Below are 24,017 nucleotides of genomic sequence, written 5' to 3'. Positions count from 1 at the left end.
GATTGACGTCTGTCCTGCACATCTTAAAAAAACTGTATTAATGGTTGTATAAAATATCAATTTGTATTGGGCAGTTTCCATTTGGGAACGAGCTGTTCTTTTTGACATTTGTCATGGGGACATGAACAGAAGGAAACATGCACATTGTTCCCGGGATCCATTTCCTGCACTAGAGAGAAGATGAAGTATAATACTTGAGCCAGAAGGGAGTCATCGAAAAAATATTGAAAATAGAACAATAAGAGCTGCATGGAACATTAATCTTTACAGACAATTAGGGAAAAGTATGTCTTTTATGTTTCAGTTAACTGCAGGGGCTTGTCAGAATGCTGTGTGCAGGGGTTCTGGCTTAAATGTTGCAATTATGGAGTTTTATTGGTGGTTTAGAAATGTTTGTGCCAAAAGTGCTTCACTAGAATTAATTGTATTGTTTGATTGTTACTTGATTACATTGGAGAACTGTGGCTTTACTTTTAAAAGAAATATTGCTCATTATTTGTTTATTTTTCCATTTTAGTGACATTGCCTGTTGACAGTTTAATCTAGCAGTTCCATCCTGCTGTGACATAAATGAGAGATGAATGGGTATAGCTGTCTCGGGGGGAGACTTTGATATCTGTAATTTATAGAACATTTATAGAATTTATAGAAGAGAGAGAGAGAGAGAGAGATTAAAACCAACTTCATATGACAAAAAAAATTTGCGAGTACATTATTTTTGCACACTCTATAAAAAAAATGTTTTGAATGTGTTCTGTTATAAATTTAGTTTTCAGAGGGCATGTCTTTCCAAATCGTCTGTTTTCCCCTGCCACAGAATTAAGTTCCAATTGCATATAGATTTATTTTGGTATGTTAAGCGTTATGTATTCCACTGAATATTGAATATTGTTTTATTTTTTGTAAATAAATTGTATTCAATTGCCACTGTACAAACTAAGCCTAAACAAATTATGGACACAAACTCATTTGCATTCTCATAATTCCATTCTTATCTCTCATAAAGTTAATATAATGTGTATAGCATTGTTATGTTAATCAGAAACAATTTCAAAGTGCAGTCACAAGTACAAAGTCTAATAGTTAGAGCATTTTTAAGAATTTATAATGATCTTATGAATTTTGGTTTTACCACAGTCTATAATTCACAATTAAAATGATTGTTATGCTGACCTTTTGATGATTAAATAGTCTATACATTAATATTCATTCATAGAATGGGACAAGGCTTATTTTGCATAAAAGACTATTTAAGCATTCAAAACTGAATTTATTTCTGCATATTTAGTTGCAATGGCATAGAAAATTAAGATGTGACTGATTTAGTGAGACCAATTTAGTTAAGTCTCAATAAGAGCTCATTGTTTGTATAATGTTATTTTGCTTGAAAATGATTCATAATGTTAGATCCAGAAAATAGCATTAATAATTTATGTACAAAGTTAACTGTACAAAGGGTTTTTATATACAGTACCTGTCAAGGTCTTGAAATGAGTTTCAAAAACTCAGCTTTGCCATCACAGGAATAAATTACATTTTAAAATAGATTCACATAGTAAACAGTTCTTTAAATTTGTATTCATATTTTACAATATTACTGCTTTGACTGTATTTTTGATTAAATAAATACAACCTCGATTAAACGTATTTCAAAAACATAAATTGTAATGATTACAAACTTTTGACAGGAACTGTAAAATTACAAGTTATATAATAAGGAAGAACATGAAAATATAAGGACATCTTTATATACAAGGACATGAACGCATGTGCAAAAATAGGTTATACTGAAATTTCCTCATAGGTTAAACAAGCTATACAGGAAAAACAATGACAGTGGTAATTTGACCCAATCGCTCATATATAAAGCCCCAATGTCTCAGATCACAGTTTTTCGGAAACCATTTCATCCTTAGTTGGAGAACGTGGGTCTGCGAGATATTCGAATTACATTGTATGTGTTGAGCCCTGGAGCGTCAAATCCAGGAGACACACCCTTCTTGTCAAAGACATAAAAGTTAAAAAGCTGTCCATCTTGGGCTTCGAGGGACACAGATGCGGTGTTGACAAGCAGTACACAGGGATATTCTTTCTCGAACACAACTCTAAAGACTCGGTCCACTAAGTAATTCAATTTTATGGTCCGGTACCGCTCAGGGATGAGATCCTCAATTTGAGGTCCAAACTGCTGCATGATCAAGACACCATCTGGCCCCGCTTTAATCTCGTAAAACGTGATGTTGCCGTAAGTGTAAAAGCCCACATAGGGAGCAGGATTGGGGGGAGGAATAAGAAACCGCTTGGCCTCCCTAAAGGCCCTTTGCATGGCGGGAATTATATAAGAGTATGCCTTTGACACTACATCCTGGTTCTGCGGTCGTGTGCCCGCCATTAGCACCACCAAGCCTAGCTTGAGCCGAGGAACCAGAGAGAATGTAGCAGAATAGCCGTCCAGATCACCATCCTTGCGTAGCACCTCATATCCCATCTGTTCATTCACTTCCCACGGCGTTCCGGTGCGATTGGCAAAGTAGTCTTTGTCGCAGCGGAACAGAGGGGTTAGCATAATTTTTAAGGTGTCAGGCTCCAATAGCTTGCGGTGATAGGCTCCCAGCAACATCATGGATAACTTAGCCATATCAGCAGCTGTCGAATACATCTGGCCTGAGGGGCGGTACCACCCCAAGTCATAAAGAGGCGCCATTTGGCCACTGGTGTACACACCGACAGCCATTTGACTTTGGATAGCAGGGTTGATGTCAAACCCTGTGTCCTCCATTCCCAACCTGCCCAGAATGTTATCTGTGACCCATCGCTGGTAATTGATACCCACAACTCTCTCAGACAGGACATGGGCGAGCAAAGAGAAGGCCAAATTGCTGTAGTGACATCTAACAGAGAAAACAGAAGAGAAGAGTAACTATGTGATGTCTTTTATGTTATTTTTACTTCAAAGGCAAGTTATTAGGAGACAACAGAAAAGTTATTATCATGGTCCATAACCTTTCCACACACTCTCACACACACACACAAAAGCTATTGAGAGGTACACAAAATGAGGTGTGTTAAAAGTAGCTGATAGGAACAAATACGGTTACATAAATAAGACAGATTAATGTGGCGGAACTTACTTTGTCCCTGGATCTGCGACGAGCACATCATCTTGCAAGAGGTTGATTGCAGCCTTTGTCTTCCCTTTCCACAGCAAGTTAGTTCCACGGAGTCTTCGGGGTAGACCTGCAAAAAAAACCTGTATTAGACTCAAAAGCAGCAGCTTGCGAGGAAGGGGGCGAAGAAGGCTTTACATTTGAGTCTTTAAGGCACAGGATCAGCTGGCCTCTTCCATTTTCATCTTCGTTTTTTACGTGACATATATTTATCAGTCAACTTTTGGAGAGAAACAGTGCAGCCACTGGATAAAATTGAAACTTTCTAGTGCGCATGTGTCGATCGCTTGAGTTCATGCACACTATCAATTTGAGTATACATAGAAAGGTTATATGTTCAGCTGGTGAAGTAGAACATGTTCTTTACGGATCAACATCCTTGTTAATCCTGGAACAATCTTCCAATCAACCAATCAGATTTGAGGGATTGGTTAAGAGTTAATGTTTTTTTAATGTTTAGAGTTTAGTCTTACAACAACACCTATCGTTTCCCTTTGATTTTAGGGATAAGTTATGGGTAGGGTTAAATTTAGGCATAGGAGTCAGACTATGTTTTTGGATGTGAATATTGTCCCAGGATTAACAAAAGTGTTCACGTCAAAAATGAAGTATACCAAACACATACTGGGGGAAAAAGTTTTTTTTTTTTTTGTAAAAAGTAAAACAAAATCTTAGTAAAACAAAATCTTTGGCCCAAAAAAATGTTTAGTTGACCTTTTTAGTTGATCATTAAAATGTCTGATATTACCTTTTTAATTGCCTGCATTTATTTCTGTTGTGTATTTGTGTGTCATATTTAAATATACTGAAAAGATTTGAAATTAATATCAGCTTTTCATCTTTACCAGCCTGTGTATTTATAGTGAGAACAGTAATCACACACATCAAGTAGATTGGTAGACAGGTAGATTGCTGTGAAAATGGAAAAGATGAGTTTTGTTTTCAATTCTGAGCTCTTGAGTTTGTTCCACTAAATTGTCCATGTTCACCTCCAGCAATTAAGGCCAAACAGCGGGCCCAACGCTGAGTTCAAAGAAACATTAATTTTGACCTGCTGCTACAGGTATTAAAATGCCATAAACAGACACTTGTGTTTTTTTTCACATCTCAGTGATTGTGCAACCATGGAATTGCTTCTTGGCACAAAACTGGAAGCTGGAAACTCACCAGAAAGCTGGCTGGCCATTCTCCTTAATGTTACCGAGGACGATCTGATTTGAACCTCACCACTGTCAAGGAAGATCAGCCCGTCAGTGACGTATTTCAGCTCAGAATCTCTGCTTTTGCCCAGGGGGTTTTTAATGGTGAAGTTGTCCACATACTTCTCCAGGGGGTCATCCAGGGAGCCCACCTTGCCATCTTCCCACAATCGATACAGCATCAGGGTGGGAAAGATCTTGGATACACTGGCAATCCTACAGAAGGGGCGATAACACAGCAGATTCTTTATTCAAATGTGCTCAAAATAAGATTTTTATTATTTATGGAAATAGTCAAGCTATGAGAAAATAACATCAGCCTTTGCATTGGTGCTGGAATTTCAGCAATGAAATTTAATTATTAATCATGAAAATACAATCAAATGGTCAGACATCAAGTGAAGTATAATGCTACTTTGAACATCGAAGCATGGCATTAAAAAAAAAACCCTTGACTGTATTTCTAGCCATCAGTCAAGTAACATACTGTTCTGACATACTGAGGTTTTATTTTTTTGTGTATATTTCAATAAAAATGTCATAATTCCAAATGATTTTGCGGTCATATTATGGCTTGCTGGCACTTTACACTCCTGACTTGTTTAGTTGTTTGCATTGTGTGCCGCTGATTGACTGGCCAACCCAGAGTGCGTCAGAACGACACTGAGACTGACCTTGAGTATTTTATGAGCTCAATTTCAGCCTTTTGAACTATGCCCTCATAAATCCTATATTCTCATCCATGCGAGTAAAACAGACCAAAACACTTCGCAACTCAAAGATGGATTATATAGCATTTGTGAACACCCTTGACACTGAAAAACGTCATAAAACCAGTCTACAATCCATTACAAGAGTTTGAGCTTTGAAAAGAGTAGCTGAGTTATGTACAAGATGATATTTACACAGCTAGAACTGGAGAGAAACAGCTTAGTAGCATTAACAGGACGTAGAAATGACTACTTCTTAAAGAAATAGAGGAAATGCCTATATATTTTCAAGATCTGAATCTGTATTCAAGACCATATCATGCAACTGCCAACCCTCAGAACCTTTAGAAATAATCTGGCCTAAACAGCACAGCATTATTAGTCCATGGATAGGTTTTATAAACAAAAAAAGAAATGATGTGACAGCAAATATAGATATTTGCCTTTGCCTTTGTTCATAAACTGCCTAAATGTGGACTTGGTGGTCTATAGTTTAGATAGAAACAAAAGGTCTATTATTATGATCCATAGAGTATGTAAGATCCTTTTGAATATATAACGCACAATAGAATGATATTAATTAGCAAAACACACCCAGTCCTCAGTAAGTTTGAAACAAAAACATAATTCTGGAAATAGGCATGCAGATCATAAATAACCCATGAATCATTTATAATGGATGTATTTAGATAACTGAGCACAAAGAATTCATTCCTTTTAAATTTTACATTCCTTGCTTTATTCTGAAAAAAGGAAAAAGTATAGTGCTGGCATTCATTTGGTTCTGTTTCATAATCAGAATCAGAATGTGCTTTAATGGCAATTATGTTTGCATACGAGGAATTTATCTTGGTGAAAGGAGCGTTCAGAAAAAAGTACAGACATACATAGTGTACAAGTACATATATATATACACACACACACACATACACAAATTAATTGATTTTGTGTTTTGATGTACTTGTAGTAATGATAGAAAATTTGAAAATTATTTTTTCTTTGTCTTATATTTATATTTTTACTGCTTTATACCTATGCAAGTCTGTACTTTTTTAGTATAGTATATGTATTATTATATAGTATATTGTATATGTAGTATAATTATGTATTATTATATGTATTATAATATAGTATATGTATTATTGTTATATAGTTGTTATATTGTTATTGTTTTTACAAAAACATTAAGTTCATGGCTTTCAACATAAACAAGCTTGATTTTGTCCACATTGAAAATGCAACACAATTAAGCTGTATTGCTTGAAATGACAGCTCCAATCACAAATTAGAAGTGAGCAAATTAGAATTAGAAATTAGCAAAATTAGAAGTGGATTTGGACTGATTAAATCAATCTAGGCACACAGTTGGCCTCAATGTGGAAATGTGTGCTTCATCAATGAAAAATAATAACATAGCTCTTATGTGATGATGCTTGAATAATTGCAACTATATGGGTCTGACTGAAGGACCCTTGAGAGTGGGATTTGAGCACACAGACACTTAGTTGGCATTTGGTGATAATGTCACCCCTCTCCATGCCAGACTCCTTCATATGAGGGCGATCTGTGTGCTATGCAGAGGAAAGTTGATCATATCTCCTGTCATCCAGTATAAGCAAGTATTTTGAATGCAAGTCCAAACAATGTATAAAATAAATATGAACATGTATTTTTAAAATATTTAACTCATATATTTTATAAAATATATTATATAATGACATATGATGTACCTGTAAATGGTGTATTCATTTGGTGGTGCAGAGTTAGGATCACTACCATTTCTCTTGCCGAAGTTCCCCGTCCACAGCACTGTGTCATTGTAAGTAACAATAGCTGACAGTGAGGGCAGACTGACGGGGTTGATGTTATTGCGCAGCAGTGCGTCAACCTAGACGAATGACAATACATTATTAAATTAATTTATACGGTAGCAATGATCTGTTGGAATACACAACTGTTCAAAAAAATATCTTATGCTCACCAAGGCTGCATTTATTTGATCAAAATGCATAGTAATATTGTAAAATATTATTCTAATTTAAAATAACTGTTTTCTTTTTTTAATATTTTCTCAAATGTAATTGATTCCTGTGATGTTAAAGCTGTATTTTCAACATCATTACTCCAGTAGTCAGTGTCACATGATCCTTCAGAAATCATTCTAATATGCCGAGTTGGTGCTCAAGAAACATTTCTTATTATTATCAATGTTAAAAACAGTTGTGCTTCTTAATATCATTCTGAAAACTGATGCATTTTTTAAAGATTCTTTAATGAATTGAAAGTTCAGAAGAACACAGTTTGTTTGAAATAGTAATATTTTGTAACATTATAAATAGCTTTACTGTTACATTTGATCAATTAAATGCACCCTTGCTGCATAAAAGTATTAATTTCTTTCAAAAACAATCTTCATGACCTCAAACTTTTGAATGGTACATATCCTCATGGTGGTGACAAGTACAAGTAAGACATTCATACGTTGATTTCCCTGAAATATCACTGTGGATATTAAAACAATGCTCTGTTATCATGCTGACCAGCTGGACACAACGGATTCAGCTCAACCAATGATGTGAGACTGGAGTGGGACTTTCTGTTTGACTGACCAATGGCAGACGGGGAACGTCTTCTGGAAGCCTGTGCGGAACAGTCACTATTTTTGCGATTCAATCTTCTAATAAATATAAGTGGACTTGATTTTGGAATAAAAAGAAAGTAGACCAGGCATGTGTCTTAATGCAAAGGACAAAATCATTCAATAAAATAAAAATACATTTTGTTATTGTTTTGTGCTTGTACTGTACTGTATTTTATTTTATTTTTCTAAACGGTTTTAATTATTTTAATTTCTTTTTATTATTTTAATTTCTTCTATGTAAAGCACTTTGAATTGCCATTGTGTATGAAATGTGCTATATAAATAAACTTGCCTTGCCTTAATATAGTTTGATATACAAGATTGGATTATGCTTGATGTACAGTAAATAAACTGGGTTGACCATTTCAAACACATGTGAAATAAACTGCAAATGACTGACTTTTAGAATAATAAAATCATCGCACAAAAGGACAAAAATAATGATTAAGATATGATTTTTGAGCAGTGAAGTGTTTAGTGTTCGATCTTCACATGCTTACTTTCTCAAGCGCCTCCTTCAAACTGGGGATGGGGTGTTCCAGAAGTGTGGGCTCCGGGAACCGAGGGCACATTCTCATAGATTTGGATCTTTCCCCGGCATTTCCATCTTAAGAATAAGCACACAGAATACATATATATAAAACGAGAGAAAGTGAACTACATGTTCTCTGTTTGTTTGGAGTTTTATGTTGTATTTTCAGAACCAATGAAGCAATTGGACTATAAAGGGACGACAAAACTAGACACATGAAACAGGGAACATGTAAAATGAACAGGGCAAAGGAAAACTTTTCATTTTTTGAACATGGCACATTCATTTCCCGATTAAACAGAATCAAAACAGATTATAATCATGTGCCCGAACAGTGAATTAAAACCTTTACTGATTATTTTTGAACACACTTACGAATAATAAGCCCCACTTTAATTTCCAAAACAGAATGAACGCTAACAGAGACAATTAATGGCATTAACATATTTTGTTATTGTTCTGTGCTAAATATATGTTTAAGTGGTTTGAAATTATTTATATACAGGATTTGATTATGCATGATGTAAATAAACTGGGTTGACCATTTAAACACACGTGAAATAAATTGCAAATTACATTTTTTGAGGATAAAATTCAAGCCATCATATGGGTTAAAGAAATGTGAGTGAGTGAACTTAACCCTTAAATGCGTGAATGTTTGGCCAATCATTATTTCATATTCGGGTCATAGCCTGGTTAAACTGGGGTGTGGTTTACTGAATCCGCCTCATTAATGGACAGTGCATGGTCTGTAGATTAAGAAGCACAAAACTGCTTTAAATATGCAGCTCTACTGCACCTTCACCTGAAAAAAAGACAGTCTTCCATCTTTAGAGTTCTAAATCAATCTCCACTCACAGAGACAGCTTATAATAGGACCTTCTAATCACACCTCGAGTAACCTCTAAGACAACATATCTGACACTAAACCAGACATATTGTGGTCACACTTTAGATTAGGGTCCAGTTCAAACTATTAACTTACTATTAACTACAACTTTTGACTCTATAAACTCCTAATTACTGCTTATTAAGGTAGTTGTTAAGTTTAGGTAATGGGTAGCATTAAGGGATGTAGAATATGGTCAATATTTAGAAGTAAGTATTTATAAAAAATGTGAAAGAGATTTCTTTGCATTTTAAAAGTTTAAAAGTGTGACTCAAGGCTTTCATACAGAAGAAGTATTGCACATGACCTGTGGACAACTCACTCACCTGCCACTAACTTGGGCAGCTGGTACTGCCAAATGAAGCAAGCAGTCATGATGATGGACAGCAGCAAGAAAAAGACCAGGCCCAGTTGAGTCCATTTCACCTTCATTTTGCTGGTTTTGGTTAAACCGTCAATGGCAATTGCTGGGTCTGGCTTTAAAAATTTAAGAAAACAAAAATAAAATAAATGCGGTTCTTTTGAACTTTCCATTCATCAAAGAACCCGGAAAAAATGAATCAGTTTCCACAAAAATATTTAGCAGCAAACCCCCCCATTATTAATAATTGAGCACCAATAATAACGTGACTCTGAAGACTGAAGTAATGGCTGCTGAAAATTCAGCTTTGCCATCATAGTAATGAATTATATTTTAAATATATTCAAATAGAAAACAGTCATTTTAAAATGCTTCACAAAGCTTTGAAACATGTATCAATCAAAATTCCACAATAAATGAGAAAATAAAGCAAAGTGTGCCTCTGAGGCGGCTCCATTCTTCATGCTGTGAGTCAATCAAAATATTATAATTTATGACTGCAAGATAAAAAAAAATCCGAACAATCATAATAAAATTGGGAGACTTAGCCAAGGAGAACAAATTATGATGTAAAACATGAAAGTAGTTGCTGACAAATGCTCTTTACAACAAGAATAAACAATATAAGAACACTCACCACACGTAAAGCTCCATTTGTTCTTTTGTGCCTATATATACAGTTCTGTTTCAACTACTCGTCCCAATCCGAAAGTGTGAAGATTTTGTATGGAATTCCGTCTCTTCTAAAGGGGAAAACCCCATTCCATGGCAATTACAACTGAGGTAGCACTGGGTAAACACAGACCTGACTCCTGCCATCTCCACACTGACTGTGGCATAATCCTGGCCGTCTGATTCCCTTTGACAATTAAATTTCCTCTTCCACCACAGCGCCTGACCTGACATCATAATCCCAAGATTTACCCCTCTAAACCCCATCAGACCAGGGCGGTTCTTTATCTTAATCCCAGCAGATCAGTTCACTTGGCTGCTGTTTCCCGCTTTCAGTGCTTGTGTGATGTTCCCTGCTCCAAACTACCAGACTTCCTACGTAGGGAGAATCAAACTTCAAATCTAAAGAGAATTTTTCCATGTCTCAAGACTACAGATGACAAGAGATGTCAGACCTCATCTTGCAAGAGCATTTAATCCAATAAAGTGAATGTCGACAAGAAGACATGCCCAAGGGGGCCGCATGATATGTTATATAAGGGACACAAGGATATACGTATGTACTGTTTTTTGAATGTACAAAATTTTGGTCACATATAATGTACATAGCACTAGACTCATAGATTTTTTGGCAGACTCATGTAGACTCTCACTAGACTCATCTTTTGGCAGATATTCTCTAACACCAATCTTATCAGGCCATTAGCAGGTGCTAAATCTACACTACTGTACTCCACTCATCTAAAGACCCTGACATGTGACTCTAACAGCAGTCCGTGATTGGACCATCTGACCTGGAGCTAAACATTGGGATTAACAGGAGCAGCAGGGTTTGCCAGCAGAATGAAATAAACCATCATCACTAATAAATCCTCAGATGTGAGATTACTGGAGTTTGAGTATAGCACTGACATTTACAAAAAAAAAAATACTACCTTTGCCAAATGGGCAATTTCTCTAAACAATAAAATTAGATTAAAAAAAAAAAAAATTAAATAGATTAAACGCTTTCATAAAAAAAAAAAAAAAAAAAATCCTATGAGAAATGTCTCTTATAAAAAATAAAAATAAAATAAAAATAATAATAATAAAAAAATAAATAAATGAATAAATACAATTATTTTATCCAAAGTTACAATAGTTTTTTTTTTTTTTTAAACTTTCCATTGGGCAATTTCTCAATAAATAAAATGAGATTTGTTTATTATCATAAAATAAATAAAAATAAATAAAACCTCATAGGATTAGGACCTCATTCTTTAATTAGTGAAATTACAGAGAAAACAGCACCTGAACAATGTGCTTAAATGTGCTGAAAAAAATGCAGTAGACAGTATAAAGAGGCTGGTCCCATGATGTTTACCATGTAAATCTCTCAGTATTCCAGTTAAGGCTAAAAAAAAATTAGTTCTGGCACATCATGTAATAATGTAAAGCATGAACATTCATATTCTGAGGAATAATGAGAGAGACTATGCAACTTGATCTAACCACTGCAGCATCACATCTAATGAGTTTGAGTCAAAAGGGATTGCTAATGGGATGACAGTGAAACACACTGTGAGCCTCATACGCATATTCACATGAAAATATAAGCACAGATGGTCATGAACTCAACATTGATGCATCAAAGGATTAGTACATAGCTTGTCACTCAACAAGAGAAGCCATAATCTAATTGTTTAGTCTTTGCTGTTTACTTTTTAGAGAATGATTTGTGTTTGTATTCGGCCATGCACAATTTCTCTGCAGTGTAAAATATGCTTGGGCTGTGAAACTGAAGTCTTTATGGAAATTACCTGGGGCAAGACTCCATCCACAGATGTCTCCCTCAGGACCACCTTGCTCCCCGTCTCTCCCATTTTTACTCTACCAAAGCGTAAAATACAAGACAATTAACTGGTTCGGTCAAATTACTTGCAAAAAGAGGCATAGATCTCATTTCAGATTAGGGTGGGAGAAAAAGCAGGAGGTTTTCTGTATAGACCAATGATTTGATGCTAATTTTATTGTCCTATCTATTAATTTATTCGAAAATACATAAAAACACAGTTGCATACAATGACATGAATACATCTCTTCTATGATGAGCATATTGTTAATTAAAAATTAAAAATCATTTCAATATTTTTGGGGGGGCATAAAGTGAAAAATAAACATTGATATTATAAAAACTTTTATCAGGCAAATCAAAGTCATGTGTTTAACTAACCTATAGAAACATGTAGGCAAAGTACATGTAAATAAATAACAATCAACCAACAAACAAAGTTTGTAAAATATCATGTAGTCAAACTGAAATGTGAATATAGAACTGATATTTACAAAAAACAAACAACAACAACAACAACAAAAAAACATTTCTACCTTTGTCAAATGGGCAATTTCTCAAAAAATAAAATAAATAAAATAAATAATTATGTTTAGTTTAGTGTCCACAAAGGATGGGTAAGACACATTTACATTCTGCACTTTCCAATAGTTTGCATGTGCTACTCACTCTTGTCTAGGTGTTATTCAGCTGAAAGCTTGCCATTTTTTCACAATTCTTTCAATTATCCGCAGCTGCCACCTGTAAATAAATGATTCTCTAACAGATCTTCTGCTGTATTTAACTCAGCACAAGAAAGACACAGAATATCATCTTGTCTGTATGTGACCCTTTTTGAACCCAAACAGTCAGATATTCATTTTAGCCCTCAAGGATAGGGGACATTGCTTTGGGCTCTGACCGATAGTAGACTAGACTATATACTCAGCCTATTGAAGTCAGGGAGTAATAGCACATATTTTATGAGCCTTCACCTCTTAAGAGTTATATGTGAACGTCTGCTTTTAAAATTCAGAATACGTCTCACACACAGGGTCCAGAGGGCTCAACATGCCCACCAAAGACCTGTTCTTTTCTCACATTCATATAAATTCAGGGTGATATCTGAACAAAACCTGTTGTTCTGCAGTTGAGTCATTGTCCTGAGAGGATATAATTTGGTCTAGCACATAAAAAGGACATTTTTCAGTGAATCACTATTGTTCACAAGCTGAATCACGCAACACAACATGCACTGAAGTATTACTTAACATTTAGTGGTAAAGGTAATATTCACACAGCAATTAAATAGACACACAGCAATTAAAAAATGATTTGCTTCATCGCATGTCCATTTCCAATTAAAACCCAATGCAAGTGACACTGAAATTATGACACGATTTCATGAATTGCAGCATAGTAAATGGACCAGTGCTATTTTAGTCCCTAAGAGCTCATTATCTGTCTGTATGGCTCACGACGCATGGAAATTTCTGTCAATTACTGTGAATTCAATATGAAACAAAGCTACTATAACATGGTTGTCACAAGGTGACGAGGTCTAAATTTAAGATCATTATAAACAGTTCCCGTAGTCGACGTAGTCGATATGTCGACTGATTGGGATCACGCTTATGGAGCCTGTCATCTTCGAGTATTGATAAAACAAGCCAATGCACATTGGTGAGCGAGATGCAATGTTATAAACCGTGGTATAAACACGGAAGCGGATGCACGCAGCACTTGTCTTTCGCTTCGGAGCCTATCGGTCTTCATGACGGTGTCTCTGAAGAGTGTTGATTCATTCAACGAGCGAGTGTGTCGGTGCTTCTTCTGGAAGTCTCTCCCGGTGCTGGTGGTTCTACAGCGCGAGTGCAGCGGTGGTCGCAAGCCTTCTGAGCTGCTGTTCTAACAATTCCTTTTTGTGTTTGTTTGTCTGACGCCCGGTTGAGGGCGAAGAAAGTGAGTGCTTCACTGGTACAGGCTGCACCATCCCTGTCAATGTTGCAGCGATCATTCCCCTGTGTGCTCCGGAACTGGTGAGAGTTTTCATTTCCTGAGAGCAAAACGGGTGCTGTGTCTTTTTCAAGATGTCATTCCACTTGTGCATTTCTGGATGCTGTCGTTCCCTGTCCCCCTCTGACGGTCACAACAGTTGCATCACGTGTTTGGGCTAACAGCACGCTGAAGCAGATTTTGTGGAGATGCTGGATGCTCGCCTTCATCCACGAAGATGCTCATCCGCTTCATCCTGGACTCTCTCAGGGGCGGGGCATCGTATGGCACCCGCGTCCAGACCTCTGGAAAATCTATGTCTGGTCCCTTGACGGGACAATCAGTCGTAGACACCATCACTTCTGCGAGAGTACCCTCTATGAGGCATGCTTGCGCCCTGAAGTGGAACCTGTTCATTAAGTGGTGCTCTTCTCACAGAGAAGACCCACGAAGGTGTTCGATCGGCTCCGTACTTTCTTTCCTGCAGGATGGGTTGGAGCGAGGGCTGTCTCCCTCCACCCTCAAAGTGTATGTTGCCTCTATTGCTGCACATCACGATGCAGTGGATGGGAGATCCGTGGGAAAGTACGATCTGATCGTCAGGTTCCTGAGGGGAGCGAGGAGACTGAATCCGCCTTGTGCCCCCTTTATAGCCTCTTAGGACTTATCTCTGGTGCTGACCGCACTGCAGAGACCTCCCTTTGAGCCACTGCAGGCAGCTGAGTTAAAAGTCCTGTCTTTAAAAACAGTTCTCCTGCTTGCTTTGGCCTCCATCAAGAGGGTAGGGGACCTGCACGCATTTTCGGTCGACGAATCATGCCCCGGAGGAGGCAGACCCAGCCTTGGCTTTTCTCTGTCCCGTCCGCTCCTTGCGGTTATATGTGGACAGAACGCAAAGCCTCAGGGCCTCAGACCAGCTCTTCATCTGTTACGGAGGCCAGCAGAAGGGAAAAGCTGTCTCCAAGCAGAGGTTGGCCCACTGGATAGTGGATGCCATCATCTTGGCGTATGAATCCCAAGGTGCACCTTGCCCTCCTGGGTTGCGAGCTCACTCCACTTGGAGTGTAGCTGCTTCCTGGGCGTTGGCACAGGGTGCCACCCTGACAGATGTTTGTAGAGCTGCGGGCTGGGCGACACCTAACACGTTCGCTAGATTCTATAGCCTACGTGTCGAGCTGGTTGCTCTCTTCGCATAGAAGCCAGTCTACACTGTAAGCCCGGTTTGAAGTGTCGGCTTGCTGCACCATTCCCCTCCTATGGACCGGATCCGTGCGCTATTCTTTCTCTAGTAGAGTTCCTCTTTAGCCGAACCCTGTTGAGTTCCTCCACACCCTTCGGCAATGGACGTGGTGGTACGTCCGATGCCAGGTCTAACACTCATATGCACTGGTGGAACCTGTGTTAGGTTGGATCCATATGTTGTGATCCCTACGGCGATCCCATATGTGTATTCTTCCACGGTACGGCTCCCTGCGGTGAGCCTGTGTCGTCACTGTCCAGTGAGTCTCACTTGTTATAGGATGGAGCCACCTCAGTGACATTCCATATGTTGTACTGCCCAGTAACGGCCAGTTCATATGTGTATCCTCCACATGTTACCTACCTACGAGCAGGATGTGGCTTCCGCAGCGTATTCCTTTCCAACGAAAGGGCACACTTTCCCAGTGTTATCCAGTGGAACAGCAGTGACTTCCCTGGCTTAAGCCCTGTCCCATCTCCGCGGGGGGATCAGAAGGCTTTTGTCTAGGCACTGGAAGGTGGCAGCACTAGTGGCGTTTTAACAGGGATCCCAATCAGTCGACACGTCGACTACATTGAACGTGAGCGACTGAAAGGGAATGTCTCAGTTACATAATGTAACCCTTGTTCCCTGAGGGAGACGTAGTCCCATCGCCACTATTGCTGGACCACCGCTGACTCCAGGCTCCACTCGGCTCCTCAGCGAAAAACAAGTGGTGCGTGCATCCACTTCATTGTTTATACCGAGGCTCTGACCGCAATACCACAATTGTTTTATGGGGCGGAGCGCGAGATGCAAATCTCGCACGGCAATGTGCATTGGTTCGTTTTATCAATACTTGAAGATGACAGGCTCCCTAAGCGTGATCCCAATAAGTCGACATGCCGACTACGTCTCCATTCCCTCCTTCAGGGAACGAGGGTTAAATACGTAAGACGTTTTTCTTGATTGCTTAAATACAAAAACTGGTTCCTGTAGCATAAGTATATATACAGTATGTGTTTGTGTGTGTGTGTGTGTGTGTATGTGTTTCAGAGTATGTGAGCGGAGTGGAGCGGGAGCGAGCGGGCGGATCTTGGACAGAGCGCAGAGCGCCAATTTCAAAAGGACGGAGCGTCGCATTTCCCGCTCCAATTTCGCTCCGCTCACACCACGAGTCTGAAGCATGTTCAGTCAAGCCTGACCCTGAATCCATTTGTCTTGCACAGTAATAAACAGTAGACTATTTTCAGGCAAAACTCGGCTCAATTATGGAGTTCTCAATTGAGAAGTCATACAAGTGTAGTCACTCCGGAGTAGGCTATAAGTCGCATCAGTCAAAAAATGCGCCATGAAGAAGAAAAAACATATATAGGCCTAGCCTTTAGAAATTTATTTCACACAAAAAACAATGTTATGGACGGGACAGTTCTCCGTTACGGACGTGAGCGCTCTGAAATCGACACTAAAAGACTGCTTTAAAACTTTCACTGAGACCTCAAACAGAAAGCACAAAGCCTGTCTTTAAATTTAATTTCGTTTTGTATTAATTGTATCTTAATTTTAATCAATGTTTCATCAACCAATTGTCTGGATTTAATAAATAAAAATATTGCGTGAAAATATTGTCTGATATTAAACCGGTCCGTGGCGCAAAAAAGGTTGGGGACCGCTACAAGTGATATACATGTAGATTTTTTTTCCTTTTTTGGAGTGAGCGGGGGGCGATTTGAGTGGAGCGCGAAGCAAACTGCGTTGAGCGCTGAGCGAAAATGAGCGGAGCGGCCTGATGTAGCTTTGAGCGGGGGAGCGGAGGGGTGAAAAGTTCCGTGAGCGATGAGCTGAGATTCTCACCGCTCCACTCCGCTCATATGCTCTGTTGTGTTTTATTTAAAAGGTGTCTTCCACGTATCATCTTCGAATTAGCATTGGTTATTTTACATTTTTAATCCCAATTTTGCATTAAAATATATTTCTTGGATTTATTAAATAAGTCAAGGAAGAGGTTAAAAATTGGTTGATATTATTACTTTATTACCACAATGGTTTAGAAATGTTAAGTGCATTGCATTGTGGGATATAAAGTATGCAGTATGCTCTGTTGAACTGCTCATTTTGGCAAGTAAAAGATCATCTGCAATATAGTGTTTGCACCTGGAGAAAGGCATGCTTCAAATCTCACTGTGATTGATCAATTGAGCACTAGTGAAAGTGAAAGCCTACGCATGTGAAATATGAATACAACCCCACCCCCCACCAATATAACGTACTTTATATAAAAAATACATAGTGTGCCAGATGAAGTATGCTTTATACTTTATAACGTACTTTGTAGAAGAGATGAAGATATGCTAAAGTGAATGCAAATAAACCATTTTCAAAGCAAAATTCATCCAGGTAGCAAGCATTTTACATAAACCCAGGGTATTAGTGAGATTAAATATGATTTGCTTTTTCCTACTGGCTTCAGTTATGTCTATCTGGTCCACTTCTATCTGTATCACGTTTTGTTCTGTCATTTACAATTTTAAACTGAGAAATAAGTAAAGCGTAAGCAAAAAAATACTTTAAAGCTATATTCACTATTACATGTAAAAATCTCTGAATACACGTTAAAATAAGCATGATCTGCCCTTATTTTATAAAGAAAATATTTTGGTCACACTCAGCATCAACATCTGTCATTTTTTTTCCACTCTGAAAAGGAACTGCTATTGAAAATGGTAGTTATGTCCATTGCATTAGCATAATTCTGTATAGCACAACTGACGTCCTTACATTTTCTTCTATTGTAGCTGCATAAACCAAAATGCAATAAACACATTTATTTGAACATGAACTTACCCCTAATTGAGGTTTAGGAACTCTCTTATTCTTTGATGATGAAGGAGTATTCACACTCAACGCTCTCTCGTGTTCAGCAAGCTTACTGTGAAGTCACGACAGATGTTGGTATCATGGTCATGAATAAATCCAGCTTGCACCAGACCCAAGATTCTGGATTATCTGCCATCTACAACATCTGCCAACATTGGAGAACAGGCAGCACAAATATTGAGCTGTAGTTTTACACAGCAAACCATGTCACTATAGATGGCCTAGCAGGCAATGTTGCTTAATTAGTATTTGGACATTTAAGCCAAATTAAAAGTGTATTAAATGCATTGCATGACAAAATATCAAACCAATATACAATCTATTCGTATCTAAGGCAATCACACTATATTAACAACATTAAAGGTTCTCAAAAATGTTGAATAATTCATTCACTTGACTTTGGTTTCCATTAGATAGAGATTTCAGTTGTAATAAAAAAAATATATATATATATATTTTTTTTTCTTAAAGGGATTCACCATAGTTGTTGGAGAAATAGATACATTGAGCCTCACAACCGCAAAACCTTCAAGATGTGATTTGTGATTGAAACATGAAGAATTACAATTGGTTATACTGTTCATGAAAGGAACAGTTCTGTCATCATTTACTCACCATGTCGTTTCAAACCTACTTTCTTCCTTCTGCAGAACACAAAAGAAAATGTTTCTGTGCAGTATACTTTGATAAAGGAAAGCAAAATGAAACTATTGTGGGATAAAAAAAAAAAAGTTGCTGCCCTAAATTTTTTCAAGTACAATCAACTTGGATGTTTAAGTAATTTCGACTTCAGTTACATTAAATTGACTTAAAAATGAGTTGAATCTTGTATAACTTAGAAAAAAAAGTTGAAAATTGCTTAACTTATTTTGATGAGTTAAAGCAATGTAAAAACATAGGTAGTCATAACTTTTTGATCATATAATTTTTTACAGAGGGTAACATGTTCAACTATTCAGCAGTGAATGTTTCAGAACCCATATGGGTGGCAATCTTTGAGACAGTACAAGATCTGATGTGTGTATAGACATCCACAGTCAAGTTTTGATTAATGTACCTGTTTGTGGTCATAGTGAGTCATGCTCATTATAGCCCACAAGGGTTCTACATCTGGAGATGAACTAATATTATTCAGACCTATGATTCAGACCCATGTGTGCAATTTGACTGGTTACGGCAAAGCTGAAAGCAGGTGACAGCACAAAACTCAAACTCATTCAGTCTGAAACCACTTTACCAAGTATGTTTCCTTTGGCAAGTGAGCAAAAAGCTCTCTGCAGCTAGAGATATGAAACCCTTGATTTATATAAAATGCAGCAGCCTAACATGTACACACAATCTGGAGAATTAATGTAATCTTCTGTTGACTGTCTAATGTTCTTCTTCTCAGTTTGAGCAGACTGAATGAAAGGAAATGCTTTTTTAAATTAGCAAACAGAAAATAGTAACAACAAGAAAAAGGACAAGGACCTTGACAGAAATGTAGTGGAGTAAAAAGTATGACATTTGTCTTTCAAATGTAGTGAATTTAAAGTAAAAAGTTTCCAGAAAAAATAATACTCAAGTAAAGTACAGATACTCAAAAAGTGTACTTAAGTATAGTACTCAAGTAAATGTACTTTGTTACTGTCCACCTCTGACCGGCTGTTATAGACAGAAAGATCGCTTAAACAGAGGCTCTGATGCATAAATTGATTCAAAAGCAATGTGAGATACAAGATGGGAAATTAATTTCTACACTGTGGTATTGCAAAAGCTACCAAGACACTAACCTTGCACATTATCCAAGGGGTGCCACATAGTTCTCCTGTATCCCTCATCATGACAACATGCCCAAGTCACGTGGATGGGTTTATGCATTCCTATCATTGTCCTCATTGATTTAATCGTCTTGCCAGAGAAGCATTCCTGAAAATATAGTCCTAGTAAATGATTTGACCGTCTGCCATTCACTCTGGGCTTTATTTTCCTCTCCCGGCTCATTTTACTGCTGGACAGAGACGAAAACAAATTATAATGAATTCTGCATGCTCGTGTGAAAATGGCAATCAATATTTGAACACAATTACACAAAGATGGTCAGCTGGGCTCTTTGTTCCAAAGTATTGATATAGATGTAATCTATGATATGCAAATGCATAATTTGCAGCCTGCTATAGCCATTTGTATTTAACTAAAAGATAAGCTGGACAAATGGTCTGGTTTTGTTAAAAGCAGATGACACAATCATGTATGGTTGTGGCAGTTATTTTTTTTTTCTTTAGGTTTTTTATTTTTTACATGTCTATATGTGAGAGAAGAACTTTTCAAACCAGATCATGTTGTTTCATTAATAAGTAATTAGGAGATGCAGTCTCTTTGGATTCTGGATTCTAAAAAGCTCAAGAGATGAAAAGGCTGGAATTAAAGAGGCAACAGGGTGGTGTCAGAATTAGAGCAGCAATGAGGAAAAAAGAAAAGAAACTGAACAAAAGGACCTTCTTAAATGAGAACAAAAATGCAATATTTAAACCTCCTGTGAAATATAAAGGCATAAAATGAATACTCTCTGGATGTGCAATGAATCTTAATGGGGTGAAATACATAAAGGTGTTCACACATGATGCAGTTGGCCAGAATAATCAGGTTATCTCAAGTGAACAGGCACGTGCACACATAGACATCAAAGGGGGCTTGAGCACCTGCCCTTTTTATTCCTGGAGAGAAAGTGCCCTTTTTCTGGGGTGTTTTTTTTTTTTTTATAATTTTTTTTTTAATAATATATATTCCTGTTTGCGCACAGCTTCCCTGTCAAACAAATATATTTATTGAAGAATAGTATATCCAAATATCAGGTCAGGAGTTCTGAAGCGCTCCCTCTCTCTCCCATTATCCCTCTTATTACACGGCTACCTACCAAATAAATAATTAATTTGACACAAAATATTAAATTAAAAGGGAGTTTATTGATTTAAACCCGATTGTATTGCTTGTACCGCTAAAGAAAATAGTACGCTCCGTCTCTACGGTTAGAATCCTGTGAGTCCATAGCAACGCTGTTTTTCATGGCAACGGTCTGTTATACTCCGCACAGCGGTCTGTTATCAAGAAATAACCGCATTCTACATTGTAATTCAACCAAGCCATGTAATAAAATAAGTTAGTAATAAAATAAGCATATCACCACCAGGTTATTTTAGTTACATTAGTTATTTTGTTTATCCTATTTTGCCCTGTCAATTAGATGCAAATGTGCACATTTTAACTAGTTGACGCCTAATTTGCATACAGAACGTCAGTTAATGACTTACATCAAGAGTCCTTTCCCCTGAAATTTAGAAATCTAAATTGGTGAATTTAGAAGAAATCTACAGATGCAAACAGATGGAGGATACACTCTAAAAAATGTAGTAAATCTGAGTAACTGCATCTGGTACATTAATAAATAAAACTGAGTAGAAATAAGTTAACATTAAACATTAAAAATAGCAATATTTATAAATTAACTTTTTATTTATGAGTAATTAATAAATTAGCAGATTTTGCTATCTGTAACAAAATAGTTTAGAGTGAATATTTGTGTTGATTTTAAAGTGTTATGTATTCTGATAACACCAAAATAATTAAAATGATGTAGTGCCTTGTGCAAAAATAAACAAATTATTAGTAAAACACGCCCCTCTGCTTGATGCAGTTATTTAGGTTATTCTAAATATATACTTGAAACTAGTAGCATAGAAAATGTTTTCAAAACATGCACATTGTGGAATGGTTTCCTTTGCTGCTCTATAAACCTAGTGAATACTATGAGACCATGGTTTCTGTGTGAACTGATTATTTTGTAGACATCTTTTGAAAATGAAACAATTGCGTGAGTTTGAGGAAGATAAAATTAATTAACTTTTTTAATTATTTTTTTAAAAAGGAAGTCAGAGTTGCGTTAATATATATACTTTTTTGTTTTAAAAAAAATAAAAATAAAATAATTATGAGAAGTGCCCTTTATTTCACTTGAGCCCCTGCCCCTCAAAATGTCTGTGCACGTCCCTGCAAGTGAATGTTGAAATTTTTTTTAGTATAGGCTATAAGGGTTGCATAAAGTTGTCATGTCACTGATGCACAATTTACAGCCTCAAATTTATACAAAAATGATGGGCTATATTAGCCTCAGACAGCACACCCACTGGCCACCTACAGCCCTTTCAATGACTGATTTTTATCAAAATGGTTCCCTTACAATAGCTTTTTTTCCCTCTCCACTACGTCCTTGACATCTTATTGAGTTTTTCTTTTTCTTTTTTTTCTTTGCCATCAGTCACCCTTCTGTAACAGAGCCACTGGAGGCAAGTGCAAATGAGAACCCAAGTGCAGTTTATTATAAACAAAACCAAATATGAAACAAAAACATGGCGGAACATGAACATGAACATGAACATGAACATGAACATGAACATGAACATGAACATGAACATGAACATGAACATGAACATGAACATGAACATGAACATGAACATGACTCACAACAGTGGTTTACAGGAAACACTTGACAAAGACACATGACAAACATGAGGGCTTAAATACACAAAAGACTAATGACTAGACAAGGGACACCTGTGAACAATGAAACAATGAACCAATGACAACATGACATCAGACAAGGGAACACATGGCAGGATCACATAACTTACAAGGGATCACATGACATGAACAAACCCAAAAACAAAACTGTGACACCTTTGCTTACTCACTGGAAGCTTTAAGGCTTAAAACATTAATGCATGATTTTCTGTAAAGCTGCGTTGAAATTACATAGATTGTTAAAAGCGCTATACAAATGATTTGGGAAAAAATGACTTTTTTTAAGTTGGCTAGCAAGCCCACCAACAGTTTCACCAAAAGCCTGCTAGCTTAGCATACTGTGAACTGATTAGCCTGTAATAAAGTCATGAAAGTGAACTGACAGATTTCAACAGGCATCAAAAGTCTTTTCTAGCAGATTTTTTTAAAAATATGGTTTGGCATAAATGGCAGACAATTCTGCATATCACAAATGAAATAAACATAAAATATGCGAATGAAATAAACTGTTGAATGCAGTAGGCTACACTTTTTATTGCACATAGGCCTTTTAAATGTGTGTGTGTGTAGCCTACTTCTTTAACCTACATTGTGAGGACCAAATGTCCCCACAAGGATAGTAAAACCTGAGCTCACATTATGGGGACCACCCACAAGGAAAATGGATTAATAAACATACTAAATTATGTTTTTTTGAGAATGTAAAAATGCAGAACGTTTTCTGTGATGGGTTTAGGGGTAGGGTTAGTGTAGGGGGATAGAACATACAGTTTGTACAGTAAATCATTATGACTATGGAGAGTCCCCACAAAGATACCGGCCTCTGTGTTTGTGTGTGTGTGTGTGTGTGTGTGTGTGTGTGTGTGTATACCAGTGGGCGTTCTGGGGCCTGTTTCAGAAAGGAGGTTCAATCAACTCTGAGTTGACCTACTCTGAGTTAAGTGTGTGTATACCAGTGGGCGTTCTGGGGCCTGTTTCAGAAAGGAGGTTCAATCAACTCTGAGTTGACCTACTCTGAGTTAAGCGCGTGCACCACAACTATAAAAAGCCATTATCAATGGAGCGCAGATATTATGAGTCACCATGGCAACAGCGCCAGACAAAAAGAGGTCTTCATATTTCTCACCAGTACGAACATACTGTAATTTTACAGTATTAGAACATTAATACTGTAATTTAATTAAAGGGATTACTCTTAATTCTTCTGTAATTTAAAGTAAAATCTGATGTAATTGCATTAGACTATAGAACAATTCTGTATATTTAACATACATTTTTAAAAGGTATATTTTTAATGTAACCTTCTCCCTCTACACACTTTGTTCAATTCAAGAATAATTCATGCAATTGTATATTGTTTATTTTGAAAGCATTAAAAGTGCAGTTTC

General features: G+C 37.1%; 1 protein-coding gene across 7 annotated transcripts; it reads right to left on the bottom strand.

Annotated features, from left to right (window-relative positions):
- Positions 1-1,249: 1,249 nt before the first annotated feature.
- Positions 1,250-18,136, bottom strand: lactbl1b (lactamase, beta-like 1b). 7 transcript variants are annotated; one of them, XM_084100274.1, is made up of 9 exons: positions 18,040-18,128; positions 11,971-12,040; positions 9,465-9,615; positions 8,218-8,324; positions 6,807-6,964; positions 4,490-4,582; positions 4,335-4,396; positions 3,132-3,237; positions 1,250-2,891 (listed from the first exon to the last, which is right to left on the bottom strand). In XM_084100274.1, exons 2-9 carry the CDS (start codon positions 12,031-12,033, stop codon positions 1,913-1,915), a joined length of 1,719 nt encoding a protein of 572 aa, XP_083956400.1. In that variant the 5' UTR covers positions 12,034-12,040; positions 18,040-18,128; the 3' UTR covers positions 1,250-1,912. The 7 variants fall into 7 exon arrangements, with proteins under 7 accessions (XP_083956400.1, XP_083956399.1, XP_083956398.1 ...); XM_084100273.1 differs by adding an exon at positions 12,672-12,743 and having other exon boundaries at positions 4,335-4,582; positions 18,040-18,059; XM_084100272.1 differs by having other exon boundaries at positions 4,335-4,582; positions 18,040-18,136.
- Positions 18,137-24,017: the final 5,881 nt, after the last annotated feature.

Source organism: Abramis brama, assembly GCF_963993115.1.
Source record: "Abramis brama genome assembly, chromosome: 23".
Taxonomy (NCBI): domain Eukaryota; kingdom Metazoa; phylum Chordata; class Actinopteri; order Cypriniformes; family Leuciscidae; genus Abramis; species Abramis brama.
This window is presented reverse-complemented; position numbering and strand designations above follow the sequence as displayed.